Source organism: Strix uralensis, chromosome 2 (assembly GCF_047716275.1).
Source record: "Strix uralensis isolate ZFMK-TIS-50842 chromosome 2, bStrUra1, whole genome shotgun sequence".
Lineage (NCBI taxonomy): Eukaryota > Metazoa > Chordata > Aves > Strigiformes > Strigidae > Strix > Strix uralensis.
This window is the reverse complement of record NC_133973.1, coordinates 113,176,609-113,198,362: the sequence shown is the minus strand read 5'-3', so window position 1 is coordinate 113,198,362 and position 21,754 is coordinate 113,176,609. Positions and strand designations below refer to the sequence as shown.

At 38.5% G+C, this 21,754-nt stretch overlaps 1 protein-coding gene across 5 annotated transcripts in view; it reads left to right on the top strand.

The window, feature by feature from the left end:
• FRY (FRY microtubule binding protein) overlaps positions 1–21,754 on the top strand; it is a 217,630-nt gene that overhangs the window by 142,395 nt on the left and 53,481 nt on the right. For 3 of the 5 annotated variants that reach the window (XM_074859864.1, XM_074859861.1, XM_074859860.1), the window contains 9 exons: positions 606–705; positions 1,010–1,181; positions 3,072–3,328; positions 5,041–5,187; positions 9,106–9,274; positions 9,979–10,069; positions 14,426–14,508; positions 17,634–17,784; positions 18,358–18,461. In XM_074859864.1, the coding sequence (XP_074715965.1) occupies positions 606–705; positions 1,010–1,181; positions 3,072–3,328; positions 5,041–5,187; positions 9,106–9,274; positions 9,979–10,069; positions 14,426–14,508; positions 17,634–17,784; positions 18,358–18,461 (1,274 nt within the window). Of the gene's footprint in view, positions 1–605; positions 706–1,009; positions 1,182–3,071; positions 3,329–5,040; positions 5,188–9,105; positions 9,275–9,951; positions 10,070–14,425; positions 14,509–17,633; positions 17,785–18,357; positions 18,462–21,754 lie in introns of all 5 variants that reach the window. The other 2 variants (XM_074859862.1, XM_074859859.1) reach the window with 1 other exon arrangement.

Sequence of the window (21,754 nt, the reverse complement as noted above, 5' to 3'; positions counted from 1 at the left end):
TGTGACATGGGAACTGCTTTTCTAGCAATTTTCTCATTAACACTTTAATATATTTACCCTTTCAATTAATGTTGACTTTGTAGATAGTGGACTTTTTGAAGCAGTTCTTCATGTTTACTCATTGAAAACAGTTTTGATAGAACTGTGTAACATCTGGGAATGGTCGTGTCAGAGATAGTGTCTTTTCTCCAAAGGGACTGTTTTAACGGCAGCTTGGCTTAAGAAGTACTTTATCCCTAGAAATTTTCATGCTACCCATCTTCTGTCATGGATGTTGGCCTGTTCCATAAACAGTTTATGTTATAAATTAAAATTAATTGACAGTTACAGACACAGGTATTGCATTTCTCACTGTGGGCAACTCAGTGTATTGCTAAGCATTAGACTAAGGTAATTATAAATAATCCTTTCTTTCTTCCCATTCACCAGATGGCCCTTTGATCAAGCAGCGTGTATTCATAAGAGGTCCCTTTCCCATATTCTGGTGGTAGAATAGAGAAAAGAAAGATGACATTCTCTTTAGACCATATTACAGAGTAAATCAGAGTGAATATAACCTGCATTCCTCACCAACATTCACAAAAATGTGCTGTTTATTCTTCTAGGAACTATCCTTTTGATATAGTGACGCTTTTAAACTTGGTGCTGTTCAAGGCATCTGACACCAACAGAGAGATTTATGAAATTTCCATGCAACTTATGCAGGCATGTATCAGCTACTTTTTTTTGTCTTCCTATCTTCGGGGAGTTTTTTTGTGAACCTCTTACAAAGTACTGTTTGTTTGCTTTTTAGTTTTGTTTTGAAAATAGTTTTGTCTTGACTATAAATACTTATGGGAATATTTATATTAAAATGAATAGAAAAATATTAGTTATGGTGTCTTTAAAATTTGGAGAGTATACTCTGAAGCATATAGATTGTTCTCTGATATCTAAACTTGAAATGCTGACATTTTCTGAGCTAATGGATTTTCATTGTGTCATTACATTATTTTTTTGTCTTTTATAGATCCTTGAATCAAAGCTTTTTGTTTATTCAAAAAAGGTAGCTGAGCAAAGACCGGGCAGTATCTTGTATGGTACACATGGTCCATTGCCACCTCTTTACAGTGTCTCACTTGCCCTTCTTTCATATGAACTAGCAAGGATGTACCCTGAACTTACCCTTCCACTTTTTTCAGGTACCTATATCTATTTGACTTATTATCTACTTTACATTTTTATACACATAGTAGACTGATAAGACATTTCTACCTGTGAGCAGCAATTCTGTTTATAAATTTAGCTTGTCCTGTTTTTTTTCTGGTTCAGGTCAAATCAGATTTAGGAATGCAATATATATTTCCTAGAGGTACTTACACAAAGTACAGAATAGCTATTTAAAAACCCTGTTTTGGGACCCTGTGCTGCTTGTGTCATCGTAGGGTAACTTTGAAATTGCAAGGGCCCTGAATAAGTTAAAGTGACATTGGCAAACTCTACTATAATGAGTCCTCATGTTAAGCATAGTGATTCTTATACATACATTTATATAGATGATACTTGTGAGGACAGAATTTTTCACTTTATATAAACATGACTTTAACTTTGGGAAGATTGACTCTGTGTGTCCAGTTTTACCAATGATTCAAACCACTCTGAATGAGTGATCTCCACCTTCTGTTATTTACCACATCTGCAAGTCTTAGTATCATTTTAATTTTATCAGAAATACATTTTGTCAGGGTTACTAAGAAAAATGCTAAAGAATCAGACCTGCAGGAACACCATTCAGAGTATGCCTACTCTGAGACCATTCCTGGGAACAATGAAGTTTTGAGACGTATCTGTCTGTTTTAATCCATCTAATGTGTTGCTCTAGCTTTTAAATAACAGAATGCAATGTCTGTAATTGTGGGAATTCTTACTGGCTCTTAAAATCCCTTTCTGTTGTTTTTAGTCAGTCTGTAGGGGCTGAAGGAAGGGTGAAGGAAGAATGCATCATCCATTTCTCAGTGCCCAAGATACTATGAGTTATAAATAACTGGTGTAGGGAAATCCTGATGGCTCATTTATCTTAAAAAAAAAAAAAAAAAAAGCAAATGTTGTTCATTATTGCTGTTACCATCTATTCATGTTGCTGTAGTGGCTGTGTCATTTAAAAGAACTCAGATACACAGTCCAAATCAGAGCCCCTTTCTATACATCTGGAATCATAAGGAGAGAGAACAGTGTATGTCTTGAAGATTTTTAAAAAACAGGTAGCAAGGAAAGAAAGGAAATGTTAACTGTACTGATTTTACAGAAGAATTCTGGTAAAGAGAGCTAATGTGGTTCACCTTGGCAGGAATCCTGTCACTGTATTTCTTATCCCAGAATTTCCAAATCTCTTTCCCTTACAATGCCAGTTGTTTTTTTTATAAACTGTATAAAGTGCTGTATAGAAGCACTCCTGGACTGGCAGCTGACTATGAATTTTATAGGCCTCCCCACAGGAAAGAAGACTCCTAATATATGCAAGGTGGTTTTGTAAACACAGTATACTAAGTGTCTTAAGGTTTAAACTACAGCTTAGAAATGTGGAGGCTGATGGCGCACTTGTAATTCTGCAGAACACTTCGGTATGTTTATTTTAATTCTCCAAAAGCTCTTGAAATTCTAGAATAACTGCCAGTAACTGAATTAGCCCTTTTCCTCTTTATTGACATCTGTTTCACATAATACATAATATGGCACAGTAACAAGGGGTGACTTTCTGTTTCTAAGCCCTATGTTAGTTATTTTAGACAGAAGACCTATTACTGGACATTAAGTTAATCACAGAATCACAGAATCATCTCGGTTGGAAAGGACCTTGAAGATCATCTAGTCCAACCGTTAACCTAGCACGTGCAGTTCCCAACTACACCTAAGTGCTATGTCGACCCTAATGTTTCTATTCAGGAAGCCCGACTACATGCTTTTCTATGCTTGTGGTTTGCAAGGTAAAAACCAGCAGGTGGTCTAACACACACCAGAAATCTGATCTTAAACTGTGTATGTAAGGTTTCCTTCATAAACTAACATGTCCTTTTCAACTTTTACTATTTTAGAGGTAAGCCAGCGATTTCCAACAACACATCCAAATGGAAGACAGATCATGCTTACCTATCTGCTACCATGGCTTCATAATATTGAACTTGTAGACAACAGACTGCTCCTCCCTGGTTCAAGCCCTACCACTCCAGAAGATGAACTGAAGGACAAGGATGGGGAAATAGCAGTCACAAGTGGACTAAAAGGCAATGGCTGGGGCTCTCCTGAAGCCACTTCGCTGGTTCTTAATAATCTCATGTATATGACAGCCAAGGTAAAATAGCAGAACAAACAAATAAACCAACCTATAAAACGATTTCTGAAATATTCAAATTTAGGTTTCTTAAGCAAAAGGTGCTTAGGTTTCTTCTGTCTGATACCAGCAATTTTGCACTGCAAAGTCTGTACTAATCAGATACAACCTTGTTTTTGAAGTTCCTTCACTTTTTCTTTTAAGGACAATGCTAAAATGCTTCTCTTTCAAAACATGAACAAGGAAAAGTGTTTTACCCTTTTTAAAAAAACCTTGATAGCGAGAGTATTAAGGATAACTTAGAGGAACTAAGTTCAGTTCCCTCCTGTGTCACCTCCTGGGTTAATATCTAAGGTAGCAGATGAAAGTTTATTTCGGGATGAGAATGAGCACCTGGAATTTGTCCTACTGAAGCTCTTATACTTTCTAGGAAACACTTAAATATTCTTTAAGGTAAAGAAAAGGAAAAAATTAGTATACATTTCTAAGGTGCTAGTTAAAGCATTCTTTTGTAAAAGGGAAGATATTTTACATCCCAGGTCCTGATAAAAGACATTTCCTAACGTGTTCAGAGTTAATCCTCTCTTGAGCAGAATGTCTGTATCCATGCTACATAGCAGTTGATTATGGATCTTGCCTCATGTTGAGGCCCTGTAAGTAAAATGTAATTATTATTTTGCGTGCATTTTGTCATATGAGCATGTCTGAAGTGGGGGATATGCTTCAGCCCCTCAGAATGTTTTTTTGATACTTGTTGCATATCCAGAGCATGATACTGGCTTGTGAATTATGTGATGGTACAGAGACTCTATGATATTGTTAGAGGAATTTTATGTGTTGAAAACAGATGTGATGCAGTCTCACCTTTTCTACCTATCAGCAGCAGTCCTCAGAGTAAGTTGCTTCCAAAACCACAGGAAGTTTTTGTTCCAGAGTGAACAAGTATATTTCCTTCAAACCATATTGATTGACCTAGCTTTGAGGCTGTATGTGTGATAAAGGGACTGGCACCTGGAAGTGCCAGTGTAGATGACAGTAGATGTAGCTAATATGTATTAAATCATTTTCAGTAGAATAACATGACCTGGAGAGTACTACTCCTCTCCTAGCAGAATGTCAGTCTGTGCAGTGGTTAAAACAGTCTTCTTGAAGTGGGAGCCAAAGATTTTACATAGGAGACAGAGCAGCTTCAATTCTAGACTCCCACATCCTGGATGCATGCACTAACCATTTAATGGGCTGGACAAAAGGGAGTCATTCCTATAACTGTGTCTTGCAAAAGAGAGCAAAAGCTGCTTGGTTCCCATGTGAAAGCAAAGGGCTGTCTAATGCTTAATTCTGCTAGGATTTACTCAGGAGAGAGGTGCCAAATTGCTCACTACTGTGAAGGCCAAAGCACTTAGGTACAGAAATGCAGAAACAAAACTTGAGTTCCTTGAACAGTTGTAAAGATGAAGCCAAATAAACTGCTTGATTTTAGGATCACCTGTTGAATTTACATTCCTGAAAGATTTCTCTGTGTGTGTGATTTAAGTCTTTTTGTGGATCTGAACCTGAATACTTTTTAATAGAATTTATGCTCTGAAGTCTGTCAGGTAGCTTTTGAAACTACTGTTTTGTTGCTTTTTACAGTATTTTACTGTTGGTTTTGTATGAGAAAATGCTCTAAAAGAGCATGCCTTAGTCTGGAGGTCTGTGTATTTCAAGAAATGTATCTCTATGATCCTTTGCAGTACGGAGATGAAATTCCCGGCCCAGAGATGGAAAATGTCTGGAATGCTTTGGCCAACAATGAAAAATGGAGTAACAACCTTAGGATAACACTGCAATTTCTCATTAGCTTATGTGGTGTTAGCAGTGATACCATCCTTTTACCTTATGTAAGTGTTTGCATGTTATTTTATTTACTATTGGTGGCATAGGTTTTAATGAAGAAAACAGATATTACCTCCAGAAAATTAATTTCTATTTCAAAAATAAGAAGTACCAACATACTGTACAAAATTAAATCATGGGAATGAAGGAGCCAAGAAACTGAAATTCAAGAAAGGAATTGAGTGGTGGGAATCTCAGTCTCCATCCGTGGAGCACACCTCATTTCAAGCAAGAGGTGGGCTCCTCCTCAAGCAAAGAGCAACTTTGCATGTCTGTGTAAGGGGCCAGTAACAGGGACCAGCCATAAATTGCCAGAATACACAATTTATATATATATTTAAAGTTTAATTAGAAAGACAGAATGGCTGTTCAGAGGTTAAATAACTTGCATGAAAAATTAAGTAAAAATACTAAATGCTTATAATGTTTCTCAGTAATCAATTAGTTTACAAAGCTATTAGTTAAATTTTGGAAGTTCTTTCAGTAATGGATGTTATATCATGAATGGGACATAACATGTTATGATCTTATTAGTTTGTTTGTTGTAAAGATTTAGGTGTTCCTTCAGAAAAGTGTGTAGTTTTAAGAAAGTGTTACATTCTCTTCTCCTTTAGCAGACTAAGGCTTTCTGTGGGACATCTCAAGAGGCACAAAATAGCTAACCTCTATAAGCTCCTTACCGTATCAACTTTTGCCTTTGCATGGCTGTCATGAATTATATAACTGTTCCTGCTATGTTCAAGTCAAACTGTGCAGGATATTGTTATTATTCAAGTTAAAATAAAATCAGGGCTGTCTGAGAAAAGCAAGATAATCCCATTCCCATGTTCCTTATTGCTCAGTTGCTGGGTGAAACAGAATCTAAATTTAGTAAATCTTCTAGCATACTTACAATATGCTGTTTTATTAGTTAGTCCCTTTTATTGCTTTCCCTGAAATAAATTTGAAATTACTATTAATGTGAATCAAACTTATCTAACAAGCCTCATAAACATACTTCATGTACAGTTGCTGAAATACTTTGCTTAAAGTGTTTATGATGACTGCTCTGCATAATAGAATAAACGAAATATAGAAGACCATAAAAATTTTCAAGATGATGTTATTGTACCATAGACATCCTGTTGGTTTCCTTTTATTTGTAGGGTTTACTGTTCTGTTTTCTCAAATCAGTATATATGCAAAGTCAGTGTTGCCTAGCTAGTCAAAAGAAGAAAGATTTGAAAGTGGCATTGCTGTAAGAACAAGCTCAAGCTATATATGAGAAGACAAAGCAGTTGATCCCAAATATCTTAAGGGTAATGAAGATCTTTCCATCAGTTGTGACAAAGTGTCAGAGGTTCTCCACTCAGTGTTGACCATGCTTTGAGCAGGAGGTTAGATGAGAGACCAGGTTCTTTCTAACCTGACTGATCCTACAGTCTGTGACAGAACTGGGATCAGGCCCAAAGGTGGCCTCCATCAGGAGGAGCTATGTTGGCAGGCAACAAGTGGAAATCACAGAGGTAAGAAGCAAAATGAGGACTGTTGTATTTCTGACAATTTGCAAACAGAAAAGAAACAGTTTTCTAAGAGGAAGGAGTAGTCCTGTGCTAAGTATATGTCTCACACCTAAGTCTGTAGCCTGATTGGAAATGCCTGATAACCCTCTGGCCCGGGAGCCCCTCTCATACCTTGTCCACCCATTCAGATACTTGTCAACCCAGAGCTTTCAACATATCCTTTTTCCAAAACTATTGCTATCCCACAGCTTTGAGCAGTGTACCTCAAACCCCCTTCCTACGTACAGCACTTCTTCTTTCTTGAACTCTTTCCAAACCCCCTTGCCTCGAAGCCTTGGCTCTCACAGTCCTGTCATCCTCCAGGACAATACAGTCCTCTTACTCCACAAACAGAGCAGTCTGTTTTGACATCTCCAGCTTCATCTGCTCAGCATCTCCTATTTTGTCTGTGGGACTTTTCTGCTCTCCCTCCCAGGCTTCTGATGACTGTTAACAAGACAATCAGGTCTTCATTGGTGGTGGCAGCTGACAAGGTTCCCGTGTTTTCTGCCACCCTGTTAGTCTGTGTTTTGTAATGTTGAGTTAAAAGTCTGATTCTCAGATTTTGCAAAATCTGAAAAAAATTTCAACTTCTGTAGGAAGCCTGACTGTGCTTATGAGTCACCCCTTAACTGATAGATTTGTCTGGAGTAGGAAAATACACCGGGCTCATCACACACATCTGCTCAGTGTTTTGATAATGCCCTGGAGTTTGCAGATAAATCATACCCAACTGCTAACTACATAAGACTACTGATACCATAAACATGTATCTTCCATTATCATGTAGATAACACTCACACATTAGCAAATAAAGGTAATTTGAGCAGTTTATCAGCACTGTTGCAGCTCACCTGGACTCAAAAGACCATGCAGTTGCAAGATTGCCAGTTTACCTATCTCCTTTTGGAGCCCTCTGTGCCCCAAGGCAGTCACCAGCTGCTTCATGCCTTCAGCCATCTGTTCTGCCTGTGTGGGTCCAAGCCAAAAGCATGCCTGACTTACTTTTTTTTTTTTCCCCAATCAGCTAAATTCATTGCTTTGTCTCTTATAATTGTTTCCTTTAAGCATTTTTTCCCAGTGCCCCAGGACAAGTTGCTGAGCTGTCCTTTCTTTCACATACATACTGAAAAAATTCTTACGTTATTTGCAGTTTAGAAGCCTTATCAGCGAAGATTTAGTGTAGGGAACGTGACCCCTTCTGGGGTGAAAGAAGCTGAAGTGGCACTGTGAGCCCAACTAGAAATGAGCCTTGGAAAGAAGGTATATTTTTATCTGGAAAGTCCCTGAAAAATGTTTAGCACAGTACAGTACAAAAGACTTTGAATATGTGCATTTTCTCTACTTTAAGCAAAAGAAAATGAGAGAAAAAAAAGAGGGAAAGAGAAGCAGTCGGGAAGTTATTTTAATGGAAGTATTTTAAGAGTTTAAGAACAGCAATACTTGGTGAGGCCAACAGTCTGTTCAGTTCAGTGTATTAGCTCCACTATAAGCATCTGTTTAGGGACATCTTTAAAAACAAGAAGGCAAGCACAGAGGGATGCTTCTCCATATGATCTCCCAGCTCCAACAGTTTAGGAGTCAATTGTTATTGAGCCAGAGTCTCTGCTTTTAATAACCATCAGGTTTTTTTTCCTCAAGAATTCAGTCTAATTCGATCTCAGTATCTCAAGTCCTCATTGCTGCAGTGCATACAATAATGTTTGAGTTCTTGTTAAATGATGTATAGAAAGTCCCAGCAGTTCTCTAAATTATACTCCCAGATTTTTCAAATCACAATGCATGAAGTCTCTATACATAATTGTTCTGCCTTTCTTCCATGTACTATTACTTTGATTACAGATATAGGTAGCTACTCAGAGCCTGGCTTATTCTTTGTGGCTACAGCTACCTCTTTCACGTCAACTGTATCTGGAAATACAGGCATGAAGTTTTGGGTGGTTCTAGCTTTCTAGATGAGAAGTTTGCTACATCCAAGAGAGTAAGATTCATCTTCAGTGGAAATCACATACTCAAACTGTACATCCCTGAGTGTGATTCAGAGTTAATGCTGATATCCTTAAATGTTAGGTACAAAATCAGGTGGGGTTTGTATATGTGTATGCTATATAGTTATATACCCAAACAGCTCATTTGTGGATTGTAAGCAAAAACTGTGGGGTAATTAGATCACAGATTCACTCTGCTGGGGAAATGATCTTGGTATCAAAGTGAGCAGTTTTATTTCTGTATGAACAAGATGGATGCAGTTGTGTGGTTGTGGTGTCTGTTCAGGAGTAACATTTGTATTCTGGATCTTTTCAGTACTGCAGTGTAACATGTATTGATTTCTTTGGAAATTCACTTTGAACAGAGTTTAATAACTGTTATTTTCTTCTCTAGATAAAAAAAGTTGCGATATATCTATGTCGCAATAACACTATTCAGACAATGGAAGAGCTGCTTTTTGAGCTTCAGCAAACTGACCCAGTGAACCCAATAGTCCAGCATTGCGATAATCCTCCATTTTACCGTTTTGCTGCCAGTAACAAAGCCTCAGCTGCAGCTTCTGGTATGGCCTAAATATACTTTTCAGTTATGCTCTCCTGCTCTTTTGAGTCTTCATCGCTTTGAAAAAACAATCTCTTACTTTTGCACCCATTCAGATCTGTGTATATATAAAGTGCAAGTTTCAGGGCCTTGTTTCACATCTAAATTACAGTTCTTTTTGATTCCTAATGTTGTATATGCTTTGTAAACATATGCTTAATTCTCTCAACTGTTTTAATAGGATATTAGCAATGTTTGGTGCTATTCAGAACTCATATGAGGTGATTCTTCTAGCACTAGTTTCTCAGAACAAAAAGACATCATCAATGCTGTGATCACAGCAGATACACCAAAGCAGTTTCCTGAAAACTGAGAGCCTCAACTGTGTGGCAGTTCTGTTTTCAAAGGCCTGATGCTATTTCCAAGCTGCAGTAGTCAAAGATACTTAAGAGACACCAGTCCATAATTTAACCTTGTCAATGTTTTGCCAAATTCTTGAAAAACAAAGTGGAAGTGTATCATTATGTTAATCTATCCCTCAAAGCATTCAGCCATGCAAGCAGGTCCTGGTTTATAGAGGTAACTGTTCATTCATATGCTCAAATACTTGCAGGATGATCACTTTGACTGTGGCTGCTAAAAAAAATTAAGTTATGGGCTTTTATTGCCTTTCAAATACTGTCTGCTGCATGTTAACAGGTGTTCCTATCGACATCCCATGTACAGGAACCACCTCTAGCAGTAACACTGTTGTAGCTGGTCAAGACAGTTTTCCTGATGCAGAGGAGAACAGAATGGTGAAAGAGACTGATGAAAGGTTTGTGCTTTGTTTTTTTTTTTCTCCAAAACGTATGTGTTTTGCTATGCTAAGGGTGAGATATTTTGCATTGTTTTGAGAGGAACTCTGATGCTCAGACTGATCCTAAGTGCTGTTATCCCAGTAAGATCATTTTAAAATGAGCATATGTAGAAGTTTTAAAAAAAAGCTATTCACATGATTCTAGTTCCTGACTGTTGCTTAATAATACATTGTGGAGAAACATCTGTTAAACCTACATTGAATGAACTGTGCTAAGTAGATCATGGTTTTGTAGGAATTACCCACAAAGGAGAAGGAAAATAAGAGTGTCTACCAAATAATGACAACTAAAATCTTTATGAAAAATCAGGTTTGATCACACCTTTTGATTTCATGGACAGTGAGTAAAATTTAGTATGCAGATTTGTATCCATGATTGCAAGGGTACTTCCTTTGTCTGGATAAAATGTGTTACAGAGGAAAACTATGTAAAATATTTTGCTTAGAAATCATATATTCAATTTAGTCTTTTGCTACTTATGTTGCATAGTGACAAATGATGAATGAATAAATGCAAAGCTTAAGGCCCTTCAAATCCTCGAGCGCAGACAGATACATATTTCTTCTCTCACTGAAACCCTCTTATTTTTGTAAGAGAACTTTCACAGAATCACAGAATCACCTAGGTTGGAAAAGACCTTGAAGATCATCTAGTCCAACCATTAACCCAACATTGACAGTTCCCAACTACACCATATCCCTCAGCGCTATGTCAACCTGACTCTTAAACACCTCCAGGGATGGGGACTCCGCCACTTCCCTGGGCAGCCCATTCCAACGCCTAACAACCCATTCTGTAAAGAAATACTTCTTAATATCCAGTCTAAACCTTCCCTGTCGCAACTTGAGGCCATTCCCTCTTGTTCTATCGCTTGTTACTTGGTTAAAGAGACTCATCCCCAGCTCTCTGCAACCTTCTTTCAGGTAGTTGTAGAGGGCGATGAGGTCTCCCCTCAGCCTCTTCTCCAGACTAAACAACCCCAGTTCCCTCAGCCGCTCCTCGTACGACATGTGCTCCAGACCCTTCACCAGCTTCGTTGCCCTTCTCTGGACACGCTCGAGTAATTCAATGTCCTTTTTGTAGTGAGGGGCCCAAAACTGAACACAGTAATCGAGGTGCGGCCTCACCAGTGCCGAGTACAGGGGTAAGATCACTTCCCTGTCCCTGCTGGCCACGCTATTTCTGATACAAGCCAGGATGCCATTGGCCTTCTTGGCCACCTGGGCACACTGCTGGCTCATCTTCAGCCGGCTGTCAATCAACACCCCCAGGTCCCTCTCTGACTGGCAGCTCTCCAGCCACTCCTCCCCAAGCCTGTAGCGCTGCTGGGGGTTGTTGTGGCCCAAGTGCAGCACCCGGCATTTGGCCTTATTGAAACTCCTACAGTTGGCCTTAGCCCATCGCTCCAGCCTGTCCAGGTCTCTCTGCAGAGCCTCCCTACCCTCGAGCAGATCAACACTCCCACCCGACTTGGTGTCATCTGCAAACTTACTGAGGGTGCACTTGATCCCCTTGTCTAGATCATCAATAAAGATGTTAAACAGGAGTGGCCCCAAAACTGAGTCCTGGGGGACACTACTCATGACCAGCCGCCAACTGGATTTAACTCCATTCACCACAACTCTTTGGGCCCGGCCATCCAGCCAGTTTTTTACCCAGTGAAGCGTGTGCCCATCCAAGCCGCGAGCAGCCAGTTTTGCCAGGAGAATGCTGTGGGAAACGGTGTCAAAGACCTTGCTAAAGTCAAGGTAGACAACATCCACAGCCTTTCCCTCATCCAATAAGCAGGTCGCCCTGTTGTAGAAGGAGATCAGGTTTGTCAAGCATGACCTGCCTTTCATAAACCCATGCTGACTGGGCCTCATCATCTGGTTGTCCCGCATGTGTTGTGTGATGGTACTCAGGATGAGCTGCTCCATCGGCTTCCCGGGCACCGACATCAAGCTGACAGGCCTGTAATTTCCCAGATCATCCTTCCAACCCTTCTTATGTATGGGTGTCACATTTGCCGATTTCCAATCTGTCGGGATCTCCCTGGTCAGCCAGGACTGCTGGTAAATGATGGAAAGTGGCTTGGCAAGCACCCCAGCCAGCTCCTTCAGCACCCTTGGGTGTATCCCATCTGGTCCCATAGACGTGTATGTGTCTATGTGATGCAGTAGGTCACTGACTGTCTCCTCCTGGAATGTGGGGGGGTCGTTCTCCCAGTCTCTGTCTTCTGGCTGAGGAGGCTGGGTTCACTCAGTACAACTAGTCTTGTTATTAAAGACTGAGGCAAAGAAGGCATTAAGCACCTCAGCCTTTTCCTCAGCCTTGTTCCTGATAGTCGCTAGTATCACTTCAGAAGTCCAACCCATTTTCCATAGGTTCAGGACTTAGAAGTACAGAGCAAACTTTTCTGTACTTCAGAACCTTTTGAATTGCTTGCCTTCTTCTTGTTATAAACATGAGTAGCGTTTTGTCACGTTAGTTATGTCTGTCTGCTAATTTAAATGTAAGTAAAAAATGTCACTCATCTTAGTAGTCAGTAAGGTTTCAAACTGATAGTAAAGAGGATTTGACTCAAAAGTGATGGTTTTCAGTATACGCACTAGAAATGTACTTAAAAGGAAGATCAACCCATTTTTCCTCTGATTTTTTTTTTTATTATTCTTTACATAAATGTTTATGGCTGTATAGTTTGAAGTTAGATTTTTGTTCAGTTGATTTGCAGATAAGTTGAGCAAACTTCATCTCCTACTATATCTTATATCTTACTGTTTTTCAGGGTTTCTTGTCTTACGTAAATTTTAAATGTGACTCCAGAAAGGTTTTTGGCATTCAAATCTGCCAGAGACTGATGATAAAAATGAAAGGAAGATTACAAAGTTCTGGTATTGGTGTTCTGATTCGTGCTGAAACACTCCTCAGAAAAAAATGTAAAATAATTTGCCTGAATTCATTGCTGGTATTTATGTTATCAAAGACACTAGCTGTAAGTGCATCTGCACTTCAAAACCAATGTGTCATTAGAATGCCCATTAATATTAACTTCATGTGTCAAGACATATTAAATAATGTTTACAGAAAGTAATAGATTATAAACAAACTATTCTCATAAATGTGGGCGCTTTTTTAATAATACAAATCTAATCAGAAGATACCTATGTTTTTATGTTGATGCAATATGATGTAAAATGCCCTGCCCTCAAATAATTTCTATGACCTGTATTCTCCATTTGTTTCATACAGGACAGAATTAAACTCTGCATAGTTCTTCGTAATTTTTCCTTAACTTTATTCTTCTTTTATATTTTTTTATGCCAGATAACTATGTCAGTAATTGTCAGTTTGTACACATTTATTAAGGGAATTTATTAAAATATAGGTGAATCAAATACTGAAAAGACAGAAAACAGCAGAAATAAGATGGCTCATGATGCCTTTTTGTCACCTCCACAATGAATTTATTGTGCTCTTATGAGACAGATGTGCTTTGGAAACAGCATAATATGTCAATGTATAATTAAATACCCTGCAATAATATGTACGCACATTAGTAAGAAATTGAATGTTGCATAGAGAACCTTCAATCTTGTTTAGTTTGATATAGTTGATGCAGTTTTGTAATTAATTTCCTAGCTTTGAAGAAACAATTATGTTTTTACATCATTGCTAGTGTGTGAGTCTCCAGTATGGCTTCTCTCACTCCACTTCAGGCCCGATTACATTGACAGCACAAGGAGGTGGAGGAAGCCAGAGGAGATCACCAGTAAATGTTAGCTTATCGTGGATCTGTGGCAGATTTGAGAACAGCTGTGAACAGTTTGTTCTGGCTCTCATATACCTTAACTATTCTGCTAGGTCTGCTCTGGCAGTTGCTGGATTTTCCTATTGAAGAGTGATCTGCTGCAGCGTTTGATACCAGTGTGAGCTTGACTTTGGACTATTCCCTCAGTTACTGCTTTAGCAGGTTGCCAGAATTTTACCCAGGAACATGGGCTGTGACAAAATACTAGTTGTGAACAGTTTATATCTCAGTTCAGCCTTAGCACAGTTTCTTGCTTCAAGAAAATCACACGTTTGCAGCATGAGATTTTTCCCTCTGCTAAATTTTAAAAGCTTGTGACACAGGAGCACACTGTTAGAACTTTTCAGAAACTGGCTGCAAAATTATTCTTTTGTGGAAGGAAACAGCATTTCATTTACATTGCTGTCTACTCCCATATAAAAGTGCATGCTTAAGGAAATGCTTTTTTTTGTAGAGTAAGCATATAGTCCAGATGTTTAACACCAGTCTGTATTTTTAATTAAGATTTTTCTTGTATTTGAAGGTTCAGTAATGTAATCAGAGCACATACCCGACTAGAATCAAGGTACAGTAATAGCTCTGGAGGATCTTATGATGATGACAAAAGTAAGTTCTATTACTCACTTTGATGAAATTTCTGGTGTTTTGGTGGGAGAGGAAAACATTCTTATGGATGGTGGAGGCTATTTAAGTTCTGTATAAACAGTAATGTAACATCACCGTAAAAGGAGTGTCCTTATTTTACCTTCATACCTCATTTAATTAATTTCCTTTGTTTAACCTGGGCTCAGTCAAACCTATTTAAAGGCCAGAGAACTTCACAGAAGGCAGCAGCAGAGAATCCTTCAGACAGTATCACCCTGAACCTTTCTTTCATGGCAAGGCAAAAGACTTCCAAGAGCATTACAGGGAGTGAATTGCGCCCTTTGCCAGTATTTCCCTCCAAATAGAGTGATGTTATATGAGCATGAAGAAGAGATTCAAAAGTTTCTAAAAATGAGGTCTTATCTCCTCCAGCTTTTCTCTGCTGTCTGCAACCAGTTTCTGGCTGCACTGTGCAAACCTTTGTTAGAGGGGAGAGTGAGATAGTGCTCCTGAGCACACCTGTTGTTCTTTATGTGTTTCTGCTAAATGGACTGTAAATGGACACTTGATGCTCAGCAGAGATTCCAAAGAAAACCAAGCTATTTCTGTGAACTACTGAATAACAGTGTAAATTTTAGGAGTTGGATGGTTTGACTTCATTTCAGATGTGAATTGTAAGGAAGCCAATTTACAGGTTTCAGCTAGGCCCTAACCAAATGTAAAAAAGGCAAGACCTTTTAATTTACTTTCATCTCTAGCTCAATAAAGCCAGGTCAAATAATATAGAGGCCATAATGTCTTGTCTTGGTGCTATGGACACCATTTTGGGACAGTAATTTGACATAAAAAGTAAAGATTTTATATATTCTTTAAGTAATTTTTTGGCAATACTCTTCTACAAAATATGGAAACACTGTCAAGTACAATACGATAGGAAAATTTAACGTATATCAAGAACTATTTTTAATAATGAAGCACAATATTTACAAAATATTGGGTAAGTACATAGTGTAGTATTTAAATACACAGAAAAGTGTGTAACATTAAATTCAGTGGTTCTTAGTAGACTTGTCTTGTTTTTCTTATGGCAGCTACTAAAAATTCTTCAGCACATGTTAATTGGAGCACAGCACTAATCTGATCTGCATGAACAATCTTTCAAAACAAAACAATGTATTATCAGAACATTCTTCACCAGTTGCTGGTTTTGACAAGAGTTAGAGTAATAAAAGGTTAAAGAATTCTGAAATTTTCTTCGCTCCTTTGGAATGTCTCTTCAAGCCAGTGCCCAAATGTTTTTTCCTGCCTGTGCCTGCAAGCTTTATAGTACTGTGAATATTTATGCAAGGTTTGCTTCTCACAGGGGTTCCTTCTGCAAGCATACAAATACCTAGATATAAAATAAAATACATTTTACTTTGCTACCGACATTTATGTATAACTCTAAAAGAAAGGGTAATTCTAATACCATTTGTGATTCTACAAGATAAATAATGCAACCTCCATTAAGAAAGTGCAACTTATTCCCTCTGGCAGGCAGCCCAGGCTGCAAAGGAATTGGTGGTATGGCTTCTCCAGTTCACTTGAGCATACATGTATTGCTGAGGATATAAATAGGGAACGCAACTCTGCACAGAAACTGCTTTGTTCAGGCAAAGATTGTATGTTAAGGTGCAAAGTGCTTTTTTTTTCTCCGTCTGCACATAAACCTGTGAAAACATGAGCGAAGAGCTAGGTATTAGTGTGGACTTCATGAAGCAGTTTTATGTGAAACACTTAAGTTGGTAGTAATAAGTAGTGACTGGGCAGTGTTTTTTTATGTGAAAAGCATCTGAGAAACATTACCTGGTTAATCCATATAAGATGAATATGTGAAAATGCTATACTTTGCTACATTATTTGGTCAGTTTGTTTTTCTTTATCTGTAACTAATAAGTCATCCTCCAGAGTATGAGAGAAATAAGTAGCGGTCTAAATCATAAAGGTCTAACGTGCTCCTTGGAAGACTAACACTGAAGAATGGGCATGATAAAGTTGACATTTCAGTAATAATTGGAGGAACAGCTACTATATTGAAGGGCTCCTGAATATCTGGAAACCTGAAGACTTTTTGTCAGAACCAAGAAGTGATGTGTATTAGAAGAAGCTAGCTCTGATACTTTTGTAGGCATCAAAGCAGTTTTGTTTCCTGTGGCAAAGCCAACAAGCATCAGATACACGCTGTCAAAAAAGGAAAGTGTTGAGAGTTTCAAACCTACCTAAAAAGCAAAAGTGTAACAAAAAAAACAGAGCAAAAAATAATGCTCTCATTAAAAATTCACAAAGGGCAATGTTTGGATATATGTCAAGAACAGGACTGGAAAGGATACTTTCTGTGGCAGTGTATCACAGACTGCCAGACCTGGGAAACAAAAGCTGACCAATGGGAAAATCGAGAATGAGAGAGAACAGAATACAGGAGAGATGGAACAAAGCTGTGCAGCCAAGAGAAGACAGAAAGTGCTAGAAATAACTTACTTGACCCACATCATTGCAGATAAACAGGTGGAAGAAAAAAACCTATTGCTTATTAACACAGCAGCTGTCATACTGAAGCAAAGCTAAATACATCTTTGAGAAATTCAAGATGTAATTCGTCCCTGTTGAAAGAAAATTACCCTGAAGATGTTTTTTGCATTCCTTATGCCTCCTTCCTAATTCAGGACATTTAACTTCTGCCTTTGTAGCATTGCTTAGCAGGGCACTGGTGAGGAGCTGCAAGAATGTGTCACTGGTATGCAGCTCCTTGCAGCAGATGGCTTCTGACAGCAGCTTCATTGGCTGAACTTTTCTCTCATTTTTGAAGAGAAAGTCTGTTGCTTGGTGCTTTGTGATCTGTATCCAAAGCTACTGACAGCAGGGATTCAGCTGCAGCTTCTACCACTCAGTGCTGCCTGGAATCTGTTTAATTTCCAGCAGCGTGAAAGAGAGATTAAAAATGCATCACTTGTTATTGAACACAGGAATTTGAAAACCTCATGTCATCTTATCACATCATTCCAAACAGCTGAGCTGATACATTAGCATAAACTCTATTTTATTATTTCTCCAAAATAGGTAACCAGACTTGGTTCTTATGCACTCTGTTTTAATGCTTTTCCACACAGATGATCCTGTTTCTCCGTATACAAGCTGGTTATTGAATATTGTTGAAACCAAACAACCACATCCCCTGCCCATGCCTTACAATGGAGGATGTTGGGCACCGCTTGTGGACTACCTCCCAGAAACCATCACACCCCGGGGACCCCTTCATAGGTGAGCAGTTTCTTGTTCTGACGTGTCAGACAGTGAGATGCTTCCTCTTACTGGTTGACCAACACCAATCCAACTGTCCCACCACTAAGAACATCAGAAAATCATACCTTCAATTTCTGCTGATTTCCAGTGCTAAAATCAGCATTCAGTGAAGGCTTGCAATTCTACCAGATTTCTACCAGAAAGCCTGTTTACAATGTAGGACATCACTTTCTGATAAGAATCAGACTGAAGAGACAACTAGAACAGAAAAGGAAAATTTCTCTTTCCCAAGTCTCTGTGGCTGCTATTCATAACACTTTTTTTGCCCTTGATCTTTTATTCTAACTAGGCTGTGCATATTCTGAAATTCCTCTTTTACATAATTTGTATTGACAGTAATAGTGTTCTTTTCAGTAATGGGTACTTACCTGCTTAATACTGTAACTAAGGTGCTTCAGCATTAATCATACTGAGAAGAAATGCTACAAATTTGAAAATGTAAAGATTGTTTATTTCTTCAGAAATTGCCATCATGTTACTGTTTTCATATCTGCAAGAGGTTTCAAACTGATACTGTGATTTAATTTCCAGGTGCAATATTGCTGTCATCTTCATGACTGAGATGGTAGTGGATCACAGTGTGAGAGAAGATTGGGCTCTTCACCTCCCTTTATTGCTACATGCTCTCTTTTTAGGTAAGAGCAACAGAACAAGAAATTAAGTATAAATGTACTCCTCTCATTTTAGTTTAGTTTTGCTGAAGCTGTAGAGTTGTGTGCCTTATGTTTTTCATTATGATTTCCTAAAAAAAAAAAGCCCGAGGCAATGCAGTCTGTGAATTAGTCTCAAAACTTTGAAGCTTTTGAATATTTTGGCCAATTTCACCCAAATTTGAGAGGTGGGTAGAAATTTGAAGGTGATTCACTTCCTAAAATATCTCTAAAAAACCCATAGCCCCCCCTGTGAGAAAATCAGGCAAAACTCAGCCTTTGTACAGTCTGGTTTGTGATGGGCAGGTGGGCAGTCAGCACATGCCTTAGACCTCGACTACACACACCAGTGCTGTCTCTAGCCTTTGCAAAAATATTATGTAAGAGAGCTGAGATTACTGTATTGCAGAGACAGTGAAGGTAGGACACAGACCACTGGAAAGCAAGCTTCATTAATTTCACTGCTAATGGAATACTTTGTCATCAGTGTGTTCCCTTATATACCTGAGCATAGAGGTACTGCTTTTTCCCCACTGCTGTGTCTGTTCTTGACCGTAACACAGGTCAGCCGGAGGGTGATACTTTCCTTATCCTGCCACTTAACATTATGAAAAGTGAGTGGCCTAATTTTTTAGCACACAAGAGTATTTAGAATTATAAAGCCATTCCCTAACTTCTGTGGTTGATAATAGTTTTCACAAATAAACACAGCCAGGCATTTGTGAAATAAATTTATTATAACTGGAGATCACAGTCCACTTCTCATTCAGTCACCATAGTTACCATTAAGTCTATTCACTGGCAATCTGGGAAGAGTCTGTTGTTCAGCAGGCAAAAAAGATTAAATTGGGAGGTTACAGGCACAATGGTAGAATATATGTGGTATACTTCTGTATATAGTTGAAGAAGATACGTCATTCTCCTTTTCTGCTACTCTGTTACCTGCTGTTCTGTTTGAAATTTTTTTATGAAATGGGTTTTTTTTTAAAATGCACACTCATCAAATACTCAAGCTTCATATATTAGTATATTGATTTCAGCAAACATCTAATGAACCACAAGAGTAAGAGCCAAGACTGTGTTGGATGGGACTCCCAGGGTCGGTTTCAATACGATGTTTCACATATATTCTTCACTAAAGCTATTTTGTGGCTGCCCATAACAATTTTTTACTTCTTTTTATATTGCTGTGAACTTTCTAAGTGTAAGAGGGAGCTGAAAGAGAACTGGATAGGTGTATGAATCAAATCAATAACCTTCAACTGATCGAACAACATCTTTAGTATGATCAGCAACAAGTGTGAGAAAACTGGTGTTTACAGTAAGAAATTCTCACAAGAATAGATTAATAACTTAAGACAAGGGTAGTATGCAGCAGTGAGGCCACTTCAGTTAAGACAGCTGTAAGGAGCCATCAGGGGGCCATGCAAATAAACATATGCAGAAACAGAGTTACAGTATTAGTAATCCATTATGAAAATATCTTTACTGATTTGTTCATGCAATAATTTTTCAACTTTACAGTTTTTCATAAGAAATAAATAGAAATTTACGAATACCATTTGAGATAGTCCCTTGGTTAAGAACTCTCAAATCTCAAATGTGAAATTAAAGCTAAATGTAACTGGTAGCTAAATGTAACTGGTTTAGTGGTAACTAAAATGAGATCACAGCTTCCAGACTTCAATTTCTCTAGAGTTGTTATACCTTCTGTGGAAACTTGTTCTGTGTTTTGCAGTAGAGCTCTGTTGTGATGGTGTAAGTTATGCTACACATGTTAGCCAAAGGTGTGAATGTGATTGAAAATGAAGTATTTCTGTCCTGCTGCACTGTGAGCAGGCAGATGCATCTGACTGAAAAGGAAACTGGAAATTGGAAATTGGTATGGTGGCTAGCTGGAGAGCCCTGTATCCTTCCATTTATTGGAATGAGTGAGAAAATACTGAAATGAAAGAATTTGGCAGTGTATGTGTTTAATAGGCTATTGGATGGTTTGTAGTACTGATAGTGAAGTAGAGAGGCAGACTGCTGGTGTGAACCTGCCTGTCAGTAGTGCCTGAAAATCACTGCTGTTTAAAAACTCTTTTGCAACCAGTGCGAAATTAGTTGAGCAGCTAGATTCCTTTCCCATGGAAATGTGTCCACATCACAGAAGTTTACCCGCTCGGGAACATTTCCAAGTTAAAGAAGGGCCCAGCAACTGGACAAGCACAAAGACTGAACTGTCCTTCTCACTTCATAGTTAACATATCTATGTCAATACTTTCATACAACCCTAGGGTTTAACAGGATTTCAGTCACAAGTACTGCCAATATATTCAGTCACAAGTACTGCCAATATAGAATTTATTTTTAATTAAAAGAACTTTTTATATCCTTTTCAGTGTATGTTAGAACAGGGTAGGATGGGTTCATTATCTCCTGGCAGGTGGAAGGAAATGGAGAAAGGAGAATAGGAGCAGAAAGCTGAAGAAGCTGAAAAAGAGGTGGTCAGGTTGGCCATGGTTCTTTTGGAGAACCCTGTAGACAGATGAGTAAGACCAAGGATTACAGAACCCCCAAAGACATGCCCATAGGAGCCAAAAACTCATTGTTGAGAATATGGCAGTATGAGCAGCTTCATTTTTGCAGGCCAGACTGCAGAACCAGCGTGACTGGAATATATTAGAAAACACTTGACTTGAAAGACCTGTTGGCTGCTGCCACTTAGTGTAATGAAGAAGCTGTTTTTTAAAGGGAAATATGTCCTGAGGAGAGAGGAGCTGAAGAAGCAAACAATTCAATTTTTCAGCACTGAAACTGCCCTTAAATGGAAGACAGTATTTTTAAATATCTTGAAAGGTACTGAAAGAGATTTGAAAAGAGATTACTACCACAGAGTGCAGTTTATTTTACAAGCATCTGTTTCCTTTATATTTGCAATTTGTGAATTATTCAGGTTGTGTTAAAATCTTACAAACAGCCGTAGTGCTAACCAGATCAGAGTCTTTCAATTCTAGACCTTCAGTTTCAGTTCAGCACCCTGAGCTGGTGGCTAATTTCTCATGCTGCTCACTGGTAGCTGAAGTTCTTTTTTGAGGGATTTTGTCTATCAGTTCCTTCCTTAATAAATCAGTATCTACCTCTTACAGTTTGCACTTGTTGTAAAACTGATGTCTGTGCAAGAAAGCCAGCTACTGAGGTTAGCAATGTAATTACAACCATCACCAAGAATTTCTCATCTTTAGAGGTTTTCCAGCCCGTCCAGTTAACACTGCAGTAAGACAATGTATAAAGTT